This window comes from Hemiscyllium ocellatum, chromosome 31 (genome assembly GCF_020745735.1).
Source record: "Hemiscyllium ocellatum isolate sHemOce1 chromosome 31, sHemOce1.pat.X.cur, whole genome shotgun sequence".
Classification (NCBI taxonomy): Eukaryota; Metazoa; Chordata; class Chondrichthyes; order Orectolobiformes; family Hemiscylliidae; genus Hemiscyllium; species Hemiscyllium ocellatum.
This window is the reverse complement of record NC_083431.1, coordinates 37,396,530-37,417,393: the sequence shown is the minus strand read 5'-3', so window position 1 is coordinate 37,417,393 and position 20,864 is coordinate 37,396,530. Positions and strand designations below refer to the sequence as shown.

Sequence of the window (20,864 nt, the reverse complement as noted above, 5' to 3'; positions counted from 1 at the left end):
TGGCTTGATTAAATGCAGTCAACACGGCTTTGTGAGGGGCAGGTCATGCCTCACAAATCTTATCGAGTTCTTGAGGATGTGACTAGAAAAGTTGAAGAGGGTTGAGCTGTGGATGTGGTGTATATGGACTTCAGCAAGGCATTTGATAAGGTTCCCCATGGTAGGCTCATTCAGAAGGTCAGGAGGAATAGGATTCAGGGGAACTTAGCTGTCTGGATACAGAATTGGCTGGCCAACAGAAGATAGCGAGTGGTAGTAGAAGAAAGATATTCTGCCTGGAAGTCTGTGGTGAGTGGGGTTCCACAGGGCTCTGTCCTTGGGCCTCTACTGTTTGTAATTTTTATTAATGACTTGGATGAGAGGATTGAAGAATGGGTCAGCAAGTTTGCAGATGACACAAAGGTTGGAGGTGTCGTTGACAGTATAGAGGGCTGTTGTAGGCTATAGCGGGACATTGATAGGATGCAGAGATGGGCTGAGAGGTGGCAGATGGAGTTCAACCTGGATAAATGTGAGGTGATGCATTTTGGAAGGTCGAATTTGAAAGCTGAGTACAGGATTAAGGACAGGATTCTTGGCAGTGTGGAGGAACAGAGGGATCTTAGTGTGCAGGTTCATAGTTCCCTTAAAATGGCCACACAAGTGGACAGGGTTGTTAAGAATGCATATGGTGTTTTGGCTTTCATTAACAGGGGGATTGAGTTTAAGAGTCGTGAGATCTTATTGCAGCTCTATAAAACTTTGGTTAGACCTCACTTGGAATACTGCGTCCAGTTCTGGTCGCCCTATTATAGGAAAGATGTGGATGCTTTGGAAAGGTTTCAGAGGAGGTTTACTAGGATGCTGCCTGGACTGGAGGGCTTATGGAGAGAGGTTGACTGAGCTCGGACTTTTTTCATTGGAGAAAAGGAGGAGGAGAAGGGACCTAACTGAGGTATACAAGATAATGAGAGGCATAGATAGAGTCGATAGCCAGAGACTATTTCCCAGGGCAGAAATGACTAACACGAGGGATCATAGTTTTAAGCTGGTTGGAGGAAAGTATACAGGGGATTTCAGAGGCGGGTTCTTTACACAGAGAGTTGTGAGAGCATGGAATGCATTGCCAGCAGCAGTTGTGGAAGCAAGGTCATTGGGGACATTTAAGAGACTGCTGGACATGCATATGGTCACAGAAATTTGAGGGTGTATACATGAGGATCAATGATCGGCACAACATCATGGGCTGAAGGGCCTGTTCTGTGCTGTACTATTCTATGTTCTACTGGGGCTGTGTTACAGGCCTCCCAACAGTAAGCATGAGGTAGAAGAACAAATAGGTTGACAAGAGTATGGGAAGATGTAGAGGCAACAGGGTGGTGGTGATGGGAGATTTTAATTTTCAACATTGACTGGGATACACTTTGTGTCAGAGCTGTAGATGGGGCAGAACTTGTAAGAAGCATCCAGGAGAGTTTTCTAGAGCATATATGTCAATAGTCTGACAAGGGAAGGGGCTATGTTGGACCTGGTATTGGGGAATGAGTCAGGCCAGGTGGTAGAAGTTGCGGTGAGGGATTTCTTTGGGAACAGTGACCACAATTCCGTAAGTTTTAGAATACTCGTAGTCAAAGATGAGAGTGGTCCTAAGGGAACAGTACTAAACCGGGCCTTATCTGTCAGGGCCCCAGGTATTTCCTCTCTTGCCTCCCTCAGCAACCTTAATAATCTCTAGCCTACCTGAGAGAATGGGTGAGATTCTGAATGATTACTTTTCATCGAAGGACGTGATGAATGTTGAGATTACAGATAGAAGTTTGATTACTCTGCATCATGTTGATATAAGTAGGGAAGATGTGTTGGGTAGGCTAGAGATTATTACAGTGAACAAATCCCCAGGACCAGATGGGATCTATCCCAGGTTGCTGAGGGAGGCAAGAGAGGAAATACCTGGGGCCCTGACAGATATCTTTATAGCATCCTTAAACACAGGTAAGGTGCCAGAGGACTGGAAGGTCGTACATGTTGTCCCCCTGTACAAGAAGGATATTCCAGGTAAGAGCCTGGCATCAGTGTTGGGAAAGTTGCTGGAGAAGTTATGGAAGCCACAAATCTATTTATATTTGGCAAAGAATGGGCTTCTCAGAGATAGGCATCATGGTTTTGTGCAGGGGAGATTGTAACTTACCAACTTAATAGAGTTCTTTGAGGAAGTGACCAAGTTGATAGATGAAGGAAGGGCTGTAGATGTCATATACATGGATTTTAGTAAGGCGTTTGATAAGGTTCCCCATGGTAAACTAATAGAGAAAGTGGTCACATGGTGTGCAAGGTGTTCTAACTAGGTGGATAAAGAACTGGTTGAGCAACAGGATACACAGAGTAGTAGTTGAAGGGAGTTTCTCAGAATGGAGAAAGGTGATCAGTGGTGTTCCACAGTGATCAATGTTGGGGCTACTTTGTTTGTGATATACATAAATAATCTAGAAGAGGGCACTGTTGGTATGATCAGCAAGTTTGCAGATGACACGAAGATTGTGGAGTAGCAGAAAGCATAGGAGACTGTCAAAGAATACAGGAGAATGCAGATAGACTGGAGAGTTGGGCAGAGAAGTGGCAGATGGATTTCAATCCAGACAAATGTGAGGTGATGCATTTGGGCAAGACTAATTCTAGAGCAAATTATACAATGAATGGAAGAGCCTTGGGAAAAGTTGATGAGCAGTTGTACATCTCTATGACTCAATGACTCTATCTGGGAGTTCAGGTCCACTGTACTCTGAAGGTTACTGCACAGGTGGATATGGTATGCTTGCCTTCATTGGACAGGGTATTGAGTATAAGAGCTGGCAGGTCATGTTAAAGTTGTACACGACATTGGTTCGGCCACATTTAGAATACTGTGTACAGTTCTGGTCGTCACATTACCAAAAGGATGTGGACGCTTTGGAGAGGGTGCAGAGAAGGTTTACATGGATGTTGCCTGGTATGGAAGCTGCTAGTTATGAACAGAGGTTGAGTAGGTTAGGATTGTTTTCATTAGAAAGAAGGAGATTGAGGGGGAATCTGATTGAGGTCTACAAAATCATGAAGAGCATAGACAGGGTAGATAGTGATAAGCTTTTTCCCAGCATGAAGGATTCAATAACGAGAGGTCATGCTTTCAAGGTGAGAGGTGAAACGTTTAAGGGGGATAAAAGCGGCAAGTACTTTACACAGAGAGTAGTAGGTGCCTGGAATGCATTGCCAGCAGAGGTGGTAGTGGCAGGCACGGTAGATTCAAAGTTTGTGAAAAGATTTGTAGCTCAGGTGCTCGTTGTGGTTCTGTTCATCGAGCTGGGAATTTGTGTTGCAGACGTTTCGTCCCCTGTCTAGGTGACATCCTCAGTGCTTGGGAGCCTCCTGTGAAGCGCTTCTGTGATCTTTCCTCTGGCATTTATAGTGATTTGTATCTGCCGCTTCCGGTTGTCAGTTCCAGCTGTCCGTTGCAGTGGCCGGTATATTGGGTCCAGGTCGATGTGCTTATTGATTGAATTTGTGGATGAGTGCCATGCCTCTCGGAATTCGACTGGGACAACACTACTATTATAGGACAAGCCAAACAGAGAACAGCCAGGGAATTCCGAGAGGCATGGCACTCTTCCACAAATTCAATCAATAAGCACATTGACCTGGACCCAATAAACCGGCCACTGCAACAGACAGCTGGAACTGACAACCGGAAGCAGCAGATACAAACCACTACAAATGCCTGAGGAAAGATCACAGAAGCGCTTCACAGGAGGCTCCCAAGCACTGAGGATGTCACCTAGACAGGGGACGAAACGTCTGCAACACAAATTCCCAGCTCGGCGGTCAGAACCACAACAACAGTAGATTCATTTAAGATGCGTTTGGATAGATGCATGAGTAGGTGGGGAGCAGAGAGATACAGATGCTTAGGAAATGGGCAAAAGGTTTAGACACTGGATTTGGATTGGCTCAGGCTTGGAGGGCTGAAGGGCCTGTTCCTGGGCTGTAAACTTTCTTTGTTCTTTGTCCTTTGTTTGACAGAATGTTAAAGGGCACCCCAGTTTCTAACATTGTCTACATCATTTGTTAGGCCATAACATGAGTACTGCCAGGAAAGAAAATTCCACTGTGCTAGGATGGGTTTTGCAGGCAGTGGCAGCCCATGTGGTCTTCCTGTGCTGTTCGGCAACGGTGAGGGTGGACAATCTGGTCCCTGGCAATGACCTCAAGCTCTGGTGCAGCAGGGGGACAGACTACAAGTCAGAAGGCTGGGAACAGCCTCAGGTCTGAAAGCAGAGCAGTCACTCCATTAGATCAGGTAAGGAACAACGTTAATATAAAACTTGGGATACTGAACAAGACTTCCTGTCCTAATAATTTAATTATGTTAAATGAAATTATACTACCAGAGGCAATGTCAATCACAAGCTCCCTGCAGTTTGAATGTTCAGAGTTCTGTATCCTGTCTCTGTATCACAGATGTCTTTTAAGTGACACTACTCAATACACAATAGGTACAAACCAGTAGAAAACAAATAATAACTACAATCAGTATTTATATAGTGCCTTTTGAGGAACAAAATATCCCAAGCTGCCTCACAGGATTGCCATAAGAAAAAATTGACACTGTGCCACATAAGGTAATATTGGGACAGATTACAAAATTCTTGTTCAAAGTCACGGGTATAAGGAGCATAAGAGATACAGTTAGTAAGTTTGCAGATGACACCAAAATTGGAGGTGTAGTGGACAGCAAAGAGGGTTACCTCAGATTACAACAGAATCTGGACCAGATGGGCCAATGGGCTGAGAAGTGGCAGATGGAGTTTAATTCAGTTAAATGCGAGGTGCTGCATTTTGGGAAAGCAAATCTTAGCAAGACTTATACACTTAATGGTAAAGTCCTAGGGAGTGTTGTTGAACAAAGAGGCCTTGTGAATCAGGTTCATAGGTCCTTGAAAGTGGAGTCGCAGATCGATAGGATAATGAAAAAGGCATTTGATATGCTTTTCTTTATTGGTCAGAGTATTGAATACAGGAGTTGGGAGGTCATGTTGCGGCTGTACAGGACATTGGTTAGGCCACTGTTGGAATATTGCATGCAATTCTGGTCTCTTTCCTATCAGAAAGATGTTGTGAAACTTAAAAGGGTTCAGAAAAGATTTACAAGGATGTTGCCAGGATTAGAGGATCTGACCTACAGGGAGAGGCTGAACAGGCTAGGACTGTTTTCCCTGGAGCGTCGGAGGTTGAGGGGTGACCTTATAGAGGTTTACAAAATCATGAGGTGCATGGATAGGATAAACAGACAAAGTGTTTTCCCTGGCGTTGGGGAGTTCAGAACTAGAGGGCATAGGTTTAGGGTGAGAGGGTGGTACGGCTATGGAATGAGCTGTCAGAGGAAGTGGTGGAGGCTGGTACAATTGCAACATTTAAAAGGCATTTGGAGGGGTATATGAATAGGAAAGGTTTGGAGGGATATGGGGCTGGGTGCTGGCAGGTGGACTAGATTGAGTTGGCATATCTGGTCAGCATGGACTGGTTGGACCGAAAGGTCTGTTTCTGTGCTGTACATCTCTGTGACTCTATGACTATGACAGATTCAAATTTACTGCAGCAGTGAACTTGTTGTGAGCTTCGATAAGAGTGGGGTTGGTTTCCAGTAAATAGCAAGTTTAGCTATTTAAAAGACGAATGATCTCTTTGCAGCAAGAAAGAGTACAGGAGTTGGGAGGTCATGTTGCAACTGTATATGATGTTGGTTCGTCCACTTCTGGAATATTGTGGTAATTCTGATCTCCTTCCCATCGGAAAGATGTTGTGAAACTTGAAAGGGTTGAGAAAACATTTTCAAGGATTTTGCCAAGGTTGGAGGATTTGAGCTATAGGGAGAGGCTGAACAGGCTGGGGCTGTGTTCCCTGGAGCGTCAGAGGCTAAGGGGTGACCTTATAGAAGTTTATAAAATCATGAGGGGCATGGATAAGATAAATAGATAAAGTCATTTCCCTGGGGTGGGGGAGTCCAGAACTAGAGGGCATAGGTTTAGGGCGAGAGGGAAAAGATATAAAAGGGACGTAAGGGGCAACAGAGGGTGGTGCATGTATGGAATGAGATGCCAGAGGAAGTGGTGGAGGCTGATACAATTACAGCATTTAAAAGGTATCTTGATGTGGATATGAATAGGAAGGGTTTGGAGGGATATGGGCCAAATGCTGGCAGGTGGGACTAGATTAGGTTAGGATATCTGGTCAGCATGGACACGTTGGACTGAAGGGTCTGTTTCTGTGCTGTACATCTCTGTGACTCCATGTACCTCTCAAACAAAAACAGTGCAGAGACTCTGGAAAGAATGTAGGAAGCAAGCAACAGAGTGGCTGGGAACTTTCAGAAGCCCTACTTCTGAGGGCTGGAGTGGCACATGGGAGGGTCACTTCAACTAAACAAATCTGAACTGCAGCCAAAATATCAGAGAGGGCCAGGACAGAACCCGAAGGAATCAAAAGTACTAGAGTTAAACGGGCAATTTTTTCACGCAGAGGGTGGAGCTATCAGAGGAAGTGGTGGAGGCTGGTACAATTACAACATTTAAAAGGCATCTGGATGGGTACTGTATGTGAATACGAGGAGGTTAGAAGGATATGGGTCAAGTGCTGGCAAATGGGACTAGATTAGGTTAGGATATCTGGTCGGCATGAATGAATTGGACCAAAGGGTTTGTTTCCATGCTATACATCTCTCTGACTCTATGGCTCTGTATAGGTATAACCAGAGCCAGAGAAGGTGATAAAAGATGATATAACAGAGCCTGATTACCAGATATCTTCAGGATCAATTTGAAGAGAGACTAGAAAGCTTCTCAGACAGGCCAGGAGAAGGTAAAGGTGAAGCCTTGCTTTGTGGAATATCCACAAGGGTTAAGAGCAGAAGGTGAACATCCTATAGCATTTAGTGTTCCAGGAAAAGTAAAACAGGTAAATACATTCCCAAAATGAAGGGAAAAGAACATACCCCAAAGCGGTAGAGATCACCAGAGCATGAAAATAAGGCAAAAAGGGTGACCCTGCGAGAGGTTAAACAATTTGAATCAAATTTCAAACCTCAGCTAGTCCAATTGGATTATGACAATTTCAAAAAAACGTTAAGTGCTGGATGCAAGTACAGACACTCTATAGGATGCAAACATCAGAATACCACCAGGAACATCCTTGACGTTGAAATTTCAAAATGTGCCTGAATGGCACTTTACATGAAACAATCCAGATGCTATTCATAAAGAGTTTGAATCCAGTTAGGATGAATGAGTATGTGTGTGTATGTGTTTCTGTATTTAAGTATTGCTGTCAGGAAACTGGAAGCTTTTGCTCTCATGAGAACATTTCCAAATAATACAGGATAATGGGGAAATGACATGGTAAACTATTTTGGCAGAGTGAGTGCTGATTTGTTAGCAAGTTTGCAAATGACACCAAAATCTCCAAATCATGACACCAAAAATGGTGGTGTTGTGAACATGAAGAAAGTTATCTTAGAATGCAATGGGACCTTGATCAGATGGGCTGATTGGCCGAGGAGTGGCAAGATGGAGTTTAATTTGGATAAATGTGAGGAGCTGCATTTTGGTAAAGCAGATCAGGGCAGGACTTATATACTTAATGGTAGAGTTGTGGGGCGTGTGGCTGAACAAAGAACCTTGGGTTGCAGATTTATAATTCCTTGAAGGTTGAATCACAGTATACAGGGTATTGAAGAAGGCATTTGGTATGCTGGCCTTTATTGGTTAATGTATTGAATACAGGAGTTGGGAGGTCATGTTTTTACTGTACAGGACATTGGTTAGGCTACTTTTGAAATATTGCATTCAATTCTGGTCTCTCTGCTATAGGAAAGACTTTGTTAAACTTGAAAGGGTTCAGAAAAGATTTACAAGGATGTTGCCGGGGTTGGAGAAGTTGAGCTACAGGAAAAGACCGAATAGGCTGGGGCTATTTTCCCTGGAGCATCGGAAACTGAGATAATTTTATAGAGTTTTATAAAATTATGAGGGACATGGATAGGGTGAATAGCCAAGATAGTTTTCCCAGAGTAGGGGTGTCCAAAACTTGAGGTTGTAGGTTTAGGCTGAGAGGGGAAAGATTTAAAGGGTTCTAAAGGCAACTTTTTCACACAGAGGGTGGTGTGTGTACAGAATGAGCTGCCAGAGGAAGTGGTGGAGGCTGGTAAATTAGAATAGAATTAGAATATTTAAAAGGCAGCTGGATGGATACATGAATAGAAGGATTTAGAAGTGTTATGAACCAGGCCAGATCCCCTCAAAATATTTTAAGAAGGTAGCCTAGACCCTATTTGTTTTCTTATTTTGAAGGCAGATGTGAAGTTGAAGTTGCAGGTGTGTTGCAACTGGTCAAATCACTTAGCTTTCAGTAAAACAGAATTTATTTAAACACTACAGTTGATACACAAACAAAAGAAAACAGAATTTAGAATAATTTAATTATTGGAATACCTAATTGATCTGATACAGTAACTTAATTAATTAACTGCTCTAATTCAGTAACATCCCGTAAGCACACCCGTTGGCAAAAAAGTAAATTCAAACATAGATTCTCACAGACAGGAAGGAACAACATCCAGAAAGAAACAACATCCAGAAAGACATTTCAGAGGAATCATTTACTGAAGCTTGCAACACTTCTGGAGTCCAATATTTTGTGACTGCTACAGCAAAAAAAACTGGAAAAAACATGAACTGGGAGAATGGCCACACCCTTTCCATTGTTTAGCTGTTAGCCCCAGACTCTTTGGCACATCTGCATTTACGCCCTCGCTTCAAAAAACAACCAAGGACAAAGTAATCTTCTTCAAAGTGACAGAATCATCACGGAAGGATATGGGCCAAATGCAGCAAGTGGAACTAGATTAATTGAGGATATCTGTTCAGCATGAATGAACTGGACCAATGGGTCTGTTTCCATGCTGTATAACTCTATGACTATGTGACCTTATAAGTAGAATCTGATGGATTGAGGTACTATAATGGAGAATACACCAGTTGAATGATAACTGATAGTTCACTGCCAAGCTTGTTTAAATTTTAACTCAGCATTTTGGCTCTGATTGGTCAAGGCATTGCACTGAGGACTGAACCAAAGTATGACTGTCACCCATTTTATTAACTTTAAAACAAGTGCGATGTGAATACATGTCATTCTGTCTACACGAAAAAGTCAATGTGCATTCATGTATGTAGATTCCACTATGAACATTTGCCACATTGCAAGCCTGACTAACAATCTTAAATTGTTGTCAACATAATCCCTAACACACTCAGAATTATTTAGCAAATGTTGTCCAGTTGTAGAATGACATTTAATGTTGGACTTTTAAAACTTATTTTGTAACCATAAGCTACTTTTTACTTTGGAAATTCAATAATACTAACACCTTACACCCTGGTTGATATTATTTTTCTAATTTGACATGCTTTTGGCTCCATTGTTTTGTTACCCAAAAAGGAATACTCAAGCCTTTTACTTAAGTATTCCTCCCTTAGGTGATAGACAACAGGCAGGGAACTGATTCAGAATTTATTTAAACAAACTCTTCTTTATTGAACCTGATAAGTACCAATACTTAGTTACCAATATAAAGTTACCAATACTTAGTTAACAATATAACATTTGGCTTGAATCAATGACTACCCCAAATTGAGTGAAATGGCCAAATTTGTTCTCCATATAGATCACGCCTCATGGTTCTTTATTCTCTCTGAAGGTGATTTCAGGGCACAAGCTTGTCAAATCTGGCCACGAAGGCTTCTCCTGATAAACATCCTTTGTTCTGCTCAGTTATCTGAAAATGTATTCCATCCAGAAAGTTCTTTGGGATTCAGCCAATGAATTGATCAAAGCTTGATCACATTGTTCAATCCCAGCCAATGGAGCTTACTAGTAAACTACTCCCAAATGTTTAAAGCAGTTGTAAACAGTGGCATTCCATACCCCATGTAAGATAGTATGATCCCAGTATATCTAGAAACAACCAGAAAACCTGCCTTAATTGGTCAACACAGGAAACTGCAGGTCACAACATATCCTGGCACACAGTGGCATTCTATACTCCATTTAAGATACTATGGTACCAGCATGCTTGAGACAACCATAAAACCTACCTTATTTGTTCAACACAGGAAACTGCAGTTCACATCCCAGTGGAAGTTTTACCTGAGGTCAGAGTTTAAACGAGCATGACCAAAATTCTCAACATACTTGATTTTAGCTCTTAACCAATGTGATTGCCATTTCTGCTGCTGTCCATCTTTCCACAGTTTCATGGTTGGTTCTTGAGGTACTTTGCAGTCTCCTTTGACCTAATCATGAGGATATTCATGAGTATGCATTGATCATTGGTCTGAGTGTTTGATGGTACCATTTTCAAGTTCTTTGTGGCAGGGAATGGTAAAATGAAAACTTTAACTGACTTGTATCATGATTGCTCATAATGCTTTGAAAATGTTGAGATATGAATTTTTATTCCTTATATTACTCAAACCAGAATGAATGAAGAAGTGGATGGAAATGAAGGAAAGGAGCAGAATGGTGCTAATGCATTCAGGTAGGATGTTATAAATCTGGGGTGCCTTCTTGAGTGCTTCCAAATTGGTCTTCTGTTCAATGGGGTAGTGGCCCAGAATATCACAGCCCTCCATGAATGGGAATACTGAATGTGTTATAATTATAGATGCATGCAGTTAATGCAGAGTTTACACGTCTCTCACTTAGGCATCCTGCCTCAAAGTTATCACATCACAGAGAAAAAACCTTCACTTTTATTCCAAATAATAGTGCAAAATGAAAAGCTATGCAGTCTAAGATGTATATTGACTGGGGAGAGCAATCAGAATATTGAAAGCTAAGTGCCCATGTATTCAACTTGCCTGGTGTGGTGGCTATAGGTTTCTGATATGTCTTTTGTCATTCACTAGACACACAGTCCTGTCATCTTGGAATTGGCAAGGTCCGTCCTGGGTCATTTCAGCACACTGAACATCAGCTTCCTACTCAGCGGAAACCTTCCACTCATCCATTTCTTCAGACCCTGAACTGACTTAAGCACAATCCCCAAACTGACTGGAGCACATTCTTGCCTGAATTATCCTTCTTCTTGGTAAAAACAAGGACTGCAGATGCTGCAGGGCCCCAGCTATGCCTGTCTCTTTGTTGGCTACGTAGAACAGTTGATCTTCCGTAGTTACACCGGCACCACTCCCCACCTCTTCCTCCACTACACTGGTGTCTGCATTGGCGCAACCTCTGCTCCCGTGAGGTGATTGAGCAATTCATCAACTTCACTAACACATTCTACTCCGACCTTAAATTTGCCTGCACCATCTCTGACACCTCCCTCCCCTTCCTAGACTTCTCCATTTCCATTAATGATGACCGACATGACACTGACATTTTTTACAAACCCACCGACTCCCACAGCTACCTGGATTACATCTCTTCCCACCCTACCTCCTGGAAAAATGCCATCCTGTATTCCCAATTTCTCGTCCTCCACCATATCTGCTCCCAGGAGGACCAGTTCCACCAAAGAACACACCAGATGGCCTCCTTCTTTAAAGACTGCAATTTCCCTTCCCACGTGGTTAAAGTTGCCCTCCAATGTATCTCATCCACATCCCGCCCCTCCACCCTCAAACCCCACCCCTCCAACAGTAACAAGGACAGAACCCCCCTGGTGCTCACCTTCCACCCTACCAACCCTCACGTAAACCACATCATCCGCCGATATTTCTACCACCTCCAAACGGACCCCTCCACTAGGGATATATTTCCCTCCCACCCCTTTCTGCTTTCCGCAAAGACCATTCCCTCCATGACCACTTGGTCAGGTCCACACTCACCCTCCCTTCCTGGCACCCTCCCCTGCCACTGCAGGAATTGCAAAACCTGCGCCCATACCTCCTCCCTCACCACCATCCAAAGCCCCAAAGGGACCTTCCACATCCATCAAAATTTTACCTGCACGTCCACCAATGAAATTTATTGTATCTGTTGCTCCCGATGCGGTCTCCTCTACGTTGGGGAGACTGGATGCCATCTAGCAGAGCGCTTTAGGGAACAACTCCGGGACACCCGCACCAATCAATCCCACTGCCCCGTGGCCCAACATTTCAACTCCCCCTCCCACTCTGCCGAGGACACGCAGGTCCTGGATCTCCTTCACCGCCGCTCTCTCACCACCCGACGCTGGAGGAAGAACGCCTCATCTTCTGCCTTGGAACATTTCAACTCCAGGGCATCAATGTGGATTTCACCAGTTTCCTCATTTCCCCTTCCCCACCTCACCCCAGCTCCAACCTTTCAGCTCAGCACCATCCTGATGACCTGTCCTACCTGCCTACCTTCCTTTCCACCTATCCATTCCACCCTCCTCCCTGACCTATCAACTTCATCCCCACCCCCATTCACCCATTGTACTCTTTGCTACCTTCCCCCACCCTCCTCTCTGACCTATCACCTCCATTCCCACCCCCATTCACCTATTGTACTCGATGCTACTTTCTTCCCAGCCCCACCCCCCTCACCACTCTGCAGGCACCCTGCTTTTATTCCTGATGAAGGGCTTTTGCCCGAAACGTTGATTTTCCTGCTCATCGAATGCCGCCTGACCTGCTGTGCTTTTCCAGTTCCACTCTTATCCTTCTTCTTGTTCACTGTTTTCAGATTTTAAGCTGTTTAGACAATGGCATTCCTTGCTTCTCACTTTTGCTGGTCCATGTCATTCATTCAAGGTGATTTCCTGCTTTTGAAATTCCATGTGGTTCAGCATAGCAGCTCCCCTTTTTGCAATGTATGATAGAGAGAGTAGGAATATCTGAATTACTCCCAGTGCAATGAGCTAATGCGGGGCAGGAATAGGCGGATAGACCAGATGAATGCATGGCTAAGGAGCTGGTGTATGGGAGAAGAATTCACATTTTTGAATCTTTGGAAGCTGTTTTGGGGTAGAAGTGACCTTTACAAGAAGGACGGATTGCACCTAAATAGGAAGTGGAGTAACATTCTGGCAGGGAGATTTGTTTGAGCTGCTCGGGAGGATTTAAACTAGTAAGGTGGGGGTGGGGGTGGGACCCAGGGAGATAGTGAGGAAAGAGATAAATCTGAGACTGATACAATTGAGAACAAAAGCGAGTCAAACAGTTAGGGCAGACAGGAACAAAGCAGGGAACAAGGTAGGACTAATAAATTAAACTGCATTTATATCAATGCAAATGGCCTAACATGGAAGGCAGATGAACTCAGGGCATGGTTAGGAACATGAGACTGGGATATCATAACAATTAGAGAAACATGGCTCAGGGATGGACAGGACTGGCAGCTTAATGTTCCAGGATACAAATGCTACAGGAAGGACAGAAAGGGAGGCAAGAGAGGAGAGGGAGTGGCATTTGATAAGGGATAGCATTACAGCTGTACTGAGGGAGGATCTTCCCAGATAACCTTATTGGGATTGTATTGTGGAACCAGTAATAGTTAGAGGGAAATTGAGAAACAAACTTGTAAGATCTCAGTTATCTGTAAGAATAAAAGGGTGGTCATGGTAGGAGATTTTAACTTTCCAAACAAAGACTGGGACTGCCATAGTGTTAAGCTGGAGTGGTATTTGTTCAGTGTGTACAAGAAAATCTTCTGATTCAGTATGTGGATGTACCTGCTAGAGAAGGTGCAAAACTTGACCTACTCTTGGGAAATAAGGCAGGGCAGGTGACTGAGGTGTCAGTGAGGGAGCACTTTGGGGCCAGTAACCATAATTCTACTCGTTTTAAAATAGTAATGGAAAAGAATAGACCTCAGTTGAAGTTCTAAATTGGACAAAGTCTAATTTTGACATTATTAGGCAAGAGCTTTCAAAAGCTGACTGGGGACAGATATTCACAGGTAAAGGGATAGCTGGAAAATGGGAAGCCTTCAGAAATGAGATAACGAAAGTCCAGAGAAAGTATAATCCTGTTAGGGTAAAAGCAAAGGTTGTTAGGAATAGGGAATGTTGGATAACTAAAGAAATTGAAGGTTCGGTAAAGAAAAAGAAGGAGACATATGTCAGGATAGATCGAGTGAATCCTTAGAATAGTATAAAGACAGTAGGAGTATACTTAAGAGAGAAATCAGGAGGGCAAAAAGGGGACATGAGATAGCTTTGGCAAATGATGAGGGCAGACTGGTGGACATGATCTACATAGACTTCAGTAAGACGTTCGACAAGGTTCCCCATGGGAGACTGGTTAGCAAGGGTTGGATCTCATGGAATACAGGGAGAGCTAGCCATTTGGGTAGAGAACTGCCTCAAAGGTAGAAGACAGAGGGTGATGCTGGAGGATTGTTTTTAGACTGGAGGTCTGTGACCAGTGGAGTGCCACAAGGATCGGTGCTGGGTCCACTACTTTTCATCGCGTACATAAATGATTTGGATGTGAGCATAAGAGGTATAGTTAGTAAGTTTTTTTTAGATTAGATTAGACTTACAGTGTGGAAACAGGCCCTTCGGCCCAACAAGTCCACACCGACCCGCCGAAGCGCAACCCACCCATACCCCTACATTTACCCCTTACCTAACACTACGGGCAATTTAGCATGGCCAATTCACCTGACCCGCACATCTTTGGACTGTGGGAGGAAACCGGAGCACCTGGAGGAAACCCACGCAGACACGGGGAGAACGTGCAAACTCCACACAGTCTGTCGCCTGAGTCGGGAATTGAACTCGGGTCTCAGGCGCTGTGAGGCAGCAGTGCTAACCACTGTGCCACCGTGCCGCCCCACGGTGACACCAAAATTGGAGGTGTAGTGGACAGTGAAGAAGGTTACCTCAGATTACAACAGGATCTTGATTAGATGGACCAATGGGCTGAGAAGTGGCAGATGGAGTTTAATTTAGATAAGTGTGAGGTGCTGCATTTTGGGAAAGCAGATCTTAGCAGGACTTATACATTTAATGGTAAGGTCCTAGGGAGTGTTGCTGAACAAAGAGACCTTGGAGTGCAGGTTCATTGCTCCTTGAAAGTGGAGTCACAAGTAGATAGGATAGTGAAGAAGGTGTTTGGTATGCTTTTCTTTATTGATTAGATTAGATTATTTACAATGTGGAAGCAGGCCCTTTGGCCCAAAGGTCCACACAGACCCGCCGGAGTGCAACCCACCCAGACCCATTCCCCTACAATTACCCCTTCACCTAACACTACAGGCAATTTAACATGGCCAACTCACCTAACCCGCACATTTTTTGGATTGTGGGAGGAAACCGGAGCACCCAGAGGAAACCCACGCAGACACGGGGAGAATGTGCAAACTCCAGACAGAGAGTCGCCTGAGGCAGGAATTGATCTCGGGTCTCTGGTGCTGTGAGGCAGCAGTGCTAACCACTGTGCCACCGTGCCAAGTATTGGTCAGAGTATTGAGTACAGGAGTTGGGAGGTCATGTTGCAGATGTACAGGATATTGGTTAGGCCACTGTTGGAATATTGTGTGCAACTCTGGTCTCCTTCCTATCAGAAAGATGTTGTGATACTTGAAAGAATTCAGAAAATGCTTACAAGGATGTTGCCGGGGTTGGAGGACTTGCACTATAGGGAGAGGTTGAATAAGCTAAGGCTGTTTTCCGTGAAGTGTCGGAGACTAAGGGGCGACCTTATAGAGGTTTATAAAACCATGAGGGGCATGAATAGGGTGAATAGGCAAAGTCTTTCCCCTGGGTTGGGGTGTCCAGAACTAGAGTGCATAGGATTAGGGGGAGAGGGATAAGGTATAAAAGAAACTTAAGGGGCAATATTTACACACAGAGGGTGGTTCGTGTATGGAATGAGCTGCCAGAGGAAGTGATGGAGGCTAGCATGATTGCAACATTTAAAAGGCGTCTGGATGGTTATATGAATAGGTAGTGTTTGGAGGGATATGGGCCAGGTGCTGGCAGGTGGGACTAAATTGGGTTAGGATATCTGGTCGGCTTGGACCGAAGGGTCTGTTTTAATGCTGCACATCTCTATGACTCTAAGTCTGCCATTCAGTCATAATCAGCCCGCTGTTTGATGCTTCCTTGGGATTGGAGATTGTCTTCCTGGCCAATGTACCTTGCTCCTAATCCAAGTTCCTCTCCAGCCAGAAGGGTGGATGGGAGATAGGGTAACTAATAGAAGTTAGAAATAATGGGAAGGGCAAATATACTATTGGCCTTTATTTCAAAAAGAATGGAGTGTAAAAAGGTACAAGTCAAACCACAATACTTTTGGTATTATCTAAAGAAAGATATATTGGCATTCAAGGCAGTCAATGGAAAGTTCACTAGTCTGATCCAGGGTATGGAGGGATTTTCTTATGAGAAGTTGAGTAAATTGGGCTGAGATGAGACCTATTGAAACATACAGCATTCTCAGGGGCCTTGACAGGGTAGATGCAGAGAGTTGGTTTTCCTTATGAAAGACTTTAAGACCAGAGAACGTAATCTCATTGTGAGGGTTGTCAACTTAAGACCAAATGATGAATCTGTAAAATTCTCTACTGACAAGAGCTGTCACGGCTAGGTTAAGTATATTCAAGCCTGAGATCAACAGATTTCTAATAGTAAGAGAATAAAAGGTTTATTCAGCTAAGACAGGAAAATGATGAGATATCAGATCATCCATGAATTAACTGAATGGTGAAACAGACAAAGACCAAAGGCTTACTTCTGTACTGACATTTTATAGTTCAATAGCTGATAGAGTTATTTTAAACTTTTTGATTGATCTTTACTAAGTTTTAGACAGTCATTGCAAAGGATGGCTACACAAAGTTGATAAATCAACTTTAAAAAGTAGAATTCTAAAAAGGAGGTTGTAGCAATGGGACATGAGAATGTGTGTTAACATATAGAGAGAAGGGTGCAGACTGGGTATGTTTAACAAGACACATTGGAGCCTTGGATTTATAAATACGAAGAGAGAGTACAAAAGTAAGTCAAGGCGAATCTTTAAGCACTGGTCTGGCCGCAATTAAAGTATTGTGACTAACTCTCAGTACCATACGTTGTGAAAAACGTAAAGGGGAAACAGATATTGGTACGAGACTGGCTTCAGGAATGAGGGTCTTCAAATTACAATCAATCAATCGACTGAAAAAATCTTAGGAAAGTAGTAAGGAGAGATTTCAAAAAAAGGTATTTTAAATCATGCAGGATTGGGAGAGAAGTAGATGGAGAGAAGCTGAGCCCATTGGCAGAGGTGTCAAAACCCAGGACATGATTAAAGGGGAAATCAACTGCAAATGTGTTGCTGGTCAAAGCACAGCAGGCCAGGCAGCATCTCAGGAATAGAGAATTCGACGTTGCGAGCATAAGCCCTTCATTAGGAATTCCTAATGAAGGGCTTATGCTCGAAACGTCGAATTCTCTATTCCTGAGATGCTGCCTGGCCTGCTGTGCTTTGACCAGCAACACATTTGCAGCTGTGATCTCCAGCATCTGCAGACCTCATTTTTTACCTAAAGGGGAAATCAAGGCCACCTGAGGAAAATCTTTTTTAATACAGTGAGTAGTCAGAAACTGAAGTGTTGAATTGAAGGGAGGGCAGATCAAATCAAGGTTTTCAAAAGCAGCTAATGATTGGAGTAGAAAAACACACGGGTCCACCTGGGTAAAGTCAGCTCTGTTTCTGCTGCAGAGGATCAGTAGACAAAATGGGCCGAATGTCTTCCTCCTCTGCTTTAACCATTCTCGGAATCTACCTCAGTTTCCGCTACAAGTAACTCTTCAACGAGACGGTATCGTTTTGATACTATACGTGGGCGAAAAATCCCCGAAGTTTCATTTCACGTTCTTACTCTACCAAGATGAGTTCGAACCCAACCAGGGCAGCTAAAGAATTCTAAAATTGGAAATTTTGTTTCATGATAGTGCTCACATCCAACGGTTTTCTAATTGCCATCGTTAGTCGGTCTAACCGATCGGACTCCAGATCCACACCAATGTGGATGACTGAAGCACCCTAGCTAGCCCGTCAGTTCACGGATATTTAAGAATCCGGGTAAATAGTCCTTTGGAAGTAAAGACTATTTCTTTCCCCGCGTGAATCCCACACCGGGGAGACCTTGGTGTTAGCTGGGGACCAACTTCTGCGGTCAGTTCTTTGACAAGGACTAAGAGGAAAGGCTTTGTTTATAGTAACAGAAAGAGAGAGAGACGGCAAACTCGCCTGGCGCTTCTGGCAAGGCGGCAAAATTATCCAGGTTTTGCGTGCAAGCCGGCGGCGTGAGGGCTCAGGTAACATCGCCGCTATTGTCAGCTTGCCCATTTCCGTTGCGTAGGAATTAGCGGATCAACAAGAGAGCAGCACGTTGTAACAATCCGGGATCACACCCAGCCTGAAGAGATGGCGCTATAAGAGAAACCTAACTGAGGTCTATTGCAGCCTCCTTCCACCATCAGGAAGGACTCTTCCCACATCTCAATAACTCCAATAATCAGCCCTATATAAATGTCGACTGCTACCTCAATTACTACGAGATTTGTTACATCATATTTACCTGGTTAGGCAAGTAAAGTTCTAAAGTAGCATTTTAACATGAGCGCTGCTGAGCAATCTACAAGATTTAAACTCAATGCGGATACAAGAGTTTAGGGATACACATTTATTTCAAAAAAATGTATTAAATATTGGATATAATGTAAACCATTCGAACGCGAAAGTTTAATTACATTAAAACAAGCTTTAAAAAAGCGATATAAAAAACTCATCTTTAGATTGACGCAGATTAATGGGATCCATTAACAAATAGCGGCAAAAATTTTATCGCTGTACATTAGTGTCCGATTCTCGAGTTACCATTCACACCAGTCACACAAACTCTACTTGTAAGAAACTAATGTCTTTCTCACACAAAATTATCGAATCCATTGCTAAACTAGTTTCCCCCCCCAAAAACAATTAAAACTAATCTCCCCCACCCCACGTTGAAGAGATTTGGGGAAATCGATATTTGTAACAAGTTGCGCCAAACGAATTCATGAGCTTTCCTTTGGATGGTACGTTGAACCCGCATTGTAAGTTACGTGGCAAGTGTATGCTCGAAAGAGCTCACAGTCCAAACAAAACGCGCCTGACAAAACTAAACGATAGTGTCATTTTTCCGAAGTAACGGTAGCCAGCTGCTGAATTGGCCCGTTCCGTCTACACGTAGTTCTTGCTCGGAGCTGTAGATCTGGCCGCAGAGTATTTTGCCGAGTACGTGTTATCTTCTTTGGGAGGGCAGGAGCAGCAGAGCAGAGCCCCTCCAAGGATCAGCAGACCCGCGGTTCCCCAACCGATGTACAAGGAGGCTCCAAGCTCCCTCCTCTGGGCGTCCGTCACCAGTGGGTTGTAGAAATCCTTGATGATGGTGTTTGCAGACCAGGACACTGGGATCAGGGTGAGCACTCCAGCCAGGATGAAGACGATTCCAGATACAATGGTAACTTTAGCCTTAGTTACCTCGTTTTCTATACAGTTGGTGCACTTGCCTCCCACGATGGAGATCAGAATGCCCAGGACTCCCACCACAATGGCAATGACGGTCAGAGCTCTGGAAGCCTGCAGGTCTTGCGAGAGGGCCAGCAGCGAGTCGTACACCTTACACTGCATCTGCCCGGTGCTCTGAACAATGCAGTTCATCCAAAGCCCTTCCCAGATGATCTGCGCCACCACGATGTTGTTCCCAATGAAAGCGGTCACTCTCCACATGGGAAGGACGCAGGTGATAATGGCTCCCAGCCACCCGAACACACACAGGGCTATGCCCAGAATCTGGAGTCCCATTGATGCCATTTTCAGTCACTGCTCTCGTAGGCTGCAAAAGACAAACGCGTTGGCTGCTATCTCAGTCTGTTCTGAAATCTGTAGCCCCAACACAACGGTACTTATTGAATGCACGTGGGCGGATAGTATCGTTTCAGCCCCGATCCTCCGCCCCCCAATTACCTCAACACAAGAAACCTGAGTTTCGACTCCGGTTCCACATCCATCGCTCATTCCAATTGGTCCACGGGAACGTGCGTCAGCTACATTTTAAAGGGGGCGCTGGAAGATATTTTCCAATCGTTGAGATTACGAAATATATTGAGAAATAGTCATGTGTCTGTTGATGTAATGTGATTGATTGTCGATTCCTATAATTTGAAATTATTTTGTCAGCCTTAAGTGAGACGCGTTCGTCATCCCTGAAATTTGTTGGTTAAATTATACCACAGCCTCATCTCGGTTTCGGGGATCGAACTCGATGCGAGAGTTTACATCCACACCCAACGGTTCCTAGGAACAAACACTAAAGACTAGGTATCCAAAACAAAAACGAAATTTGTTGGATGTGGAAGGTTAAAATGGGAATTATTGTTGGAGGTCTTTGCAGCCAATCTGTACACAAAACTATCTTACAATAACAACTGACCAGCTAATCGTTTATTCTTGATGGATCTCAGCTGCTCCTTGAATTGTGCCCTTGACTCATTTCTGTTCACCAAAACAGAAACCGTGATTTGCTGAAGTGATTTTACACTTTTAACACCGACAGTAGTGAATCGGTTACTTGTTTTATGCCCGTTTTGATTTTATTTCAACTGAAAGCAATGGGAGTGAAAAATCGGAAATAGGCGGCAGAAACTCACTCTCGAATTCCACCTGCTCACTAAAGTAGAAAAGTCACTGCAATATTGACAATGTCTTGATCTCCCAGTATACGGGATTGACAAAAATTAAAAACGGTTGTTGTCCATGATTGGGTGCCAGTTTCAGAATCATGTGTAACACGTTTCCTTTCTGCTGATTTACATACCTACCATTAGCACAAAACTACCTTTGCAGCCTTTG

General features: G+C 43.8%; 1 protein-coding gene and 1 long non-coding RNA gene across 2 annotated transcripts; one reads left to right on the top strand and one right to left on the bottom strand.

Moving 5' to 3' along the window:
* Positions 1–4,257: 4,257 nt before the first annotated feature.
* Positions 4,258–11,131, top strand: LOC132830539 (uncharacterized). The gene is made up of 3 exons (XR_009646384.1): positions 4,258–4,309; positions 10,544–10,603; positions 10,974–11,131. It is a non-coding gene; the product is annotated as an uncharacterized LOC132830539 (long non-coding RNA).
* Positions 11,132–18,639: 7,508 nt separating this feature from the next.
* On the bottom strand, positions 18,640–19,963 carry LOC132830536 (claudin-4-like). Its single transcript, XM_060848303.1, has one exon. It carries the CDS (start codon positions 19,824–19,826, stop codon positions 19,194–19,196), a length of 633 nt encoding a protein of 210 aa, XP_060704286.1. The 5' UTR covers positions 19,827–19,963; the 3' UTR covers positions 18,640–19,193.
* Positions 19,964–20,864: the final 901 nt, after the last annotated feature.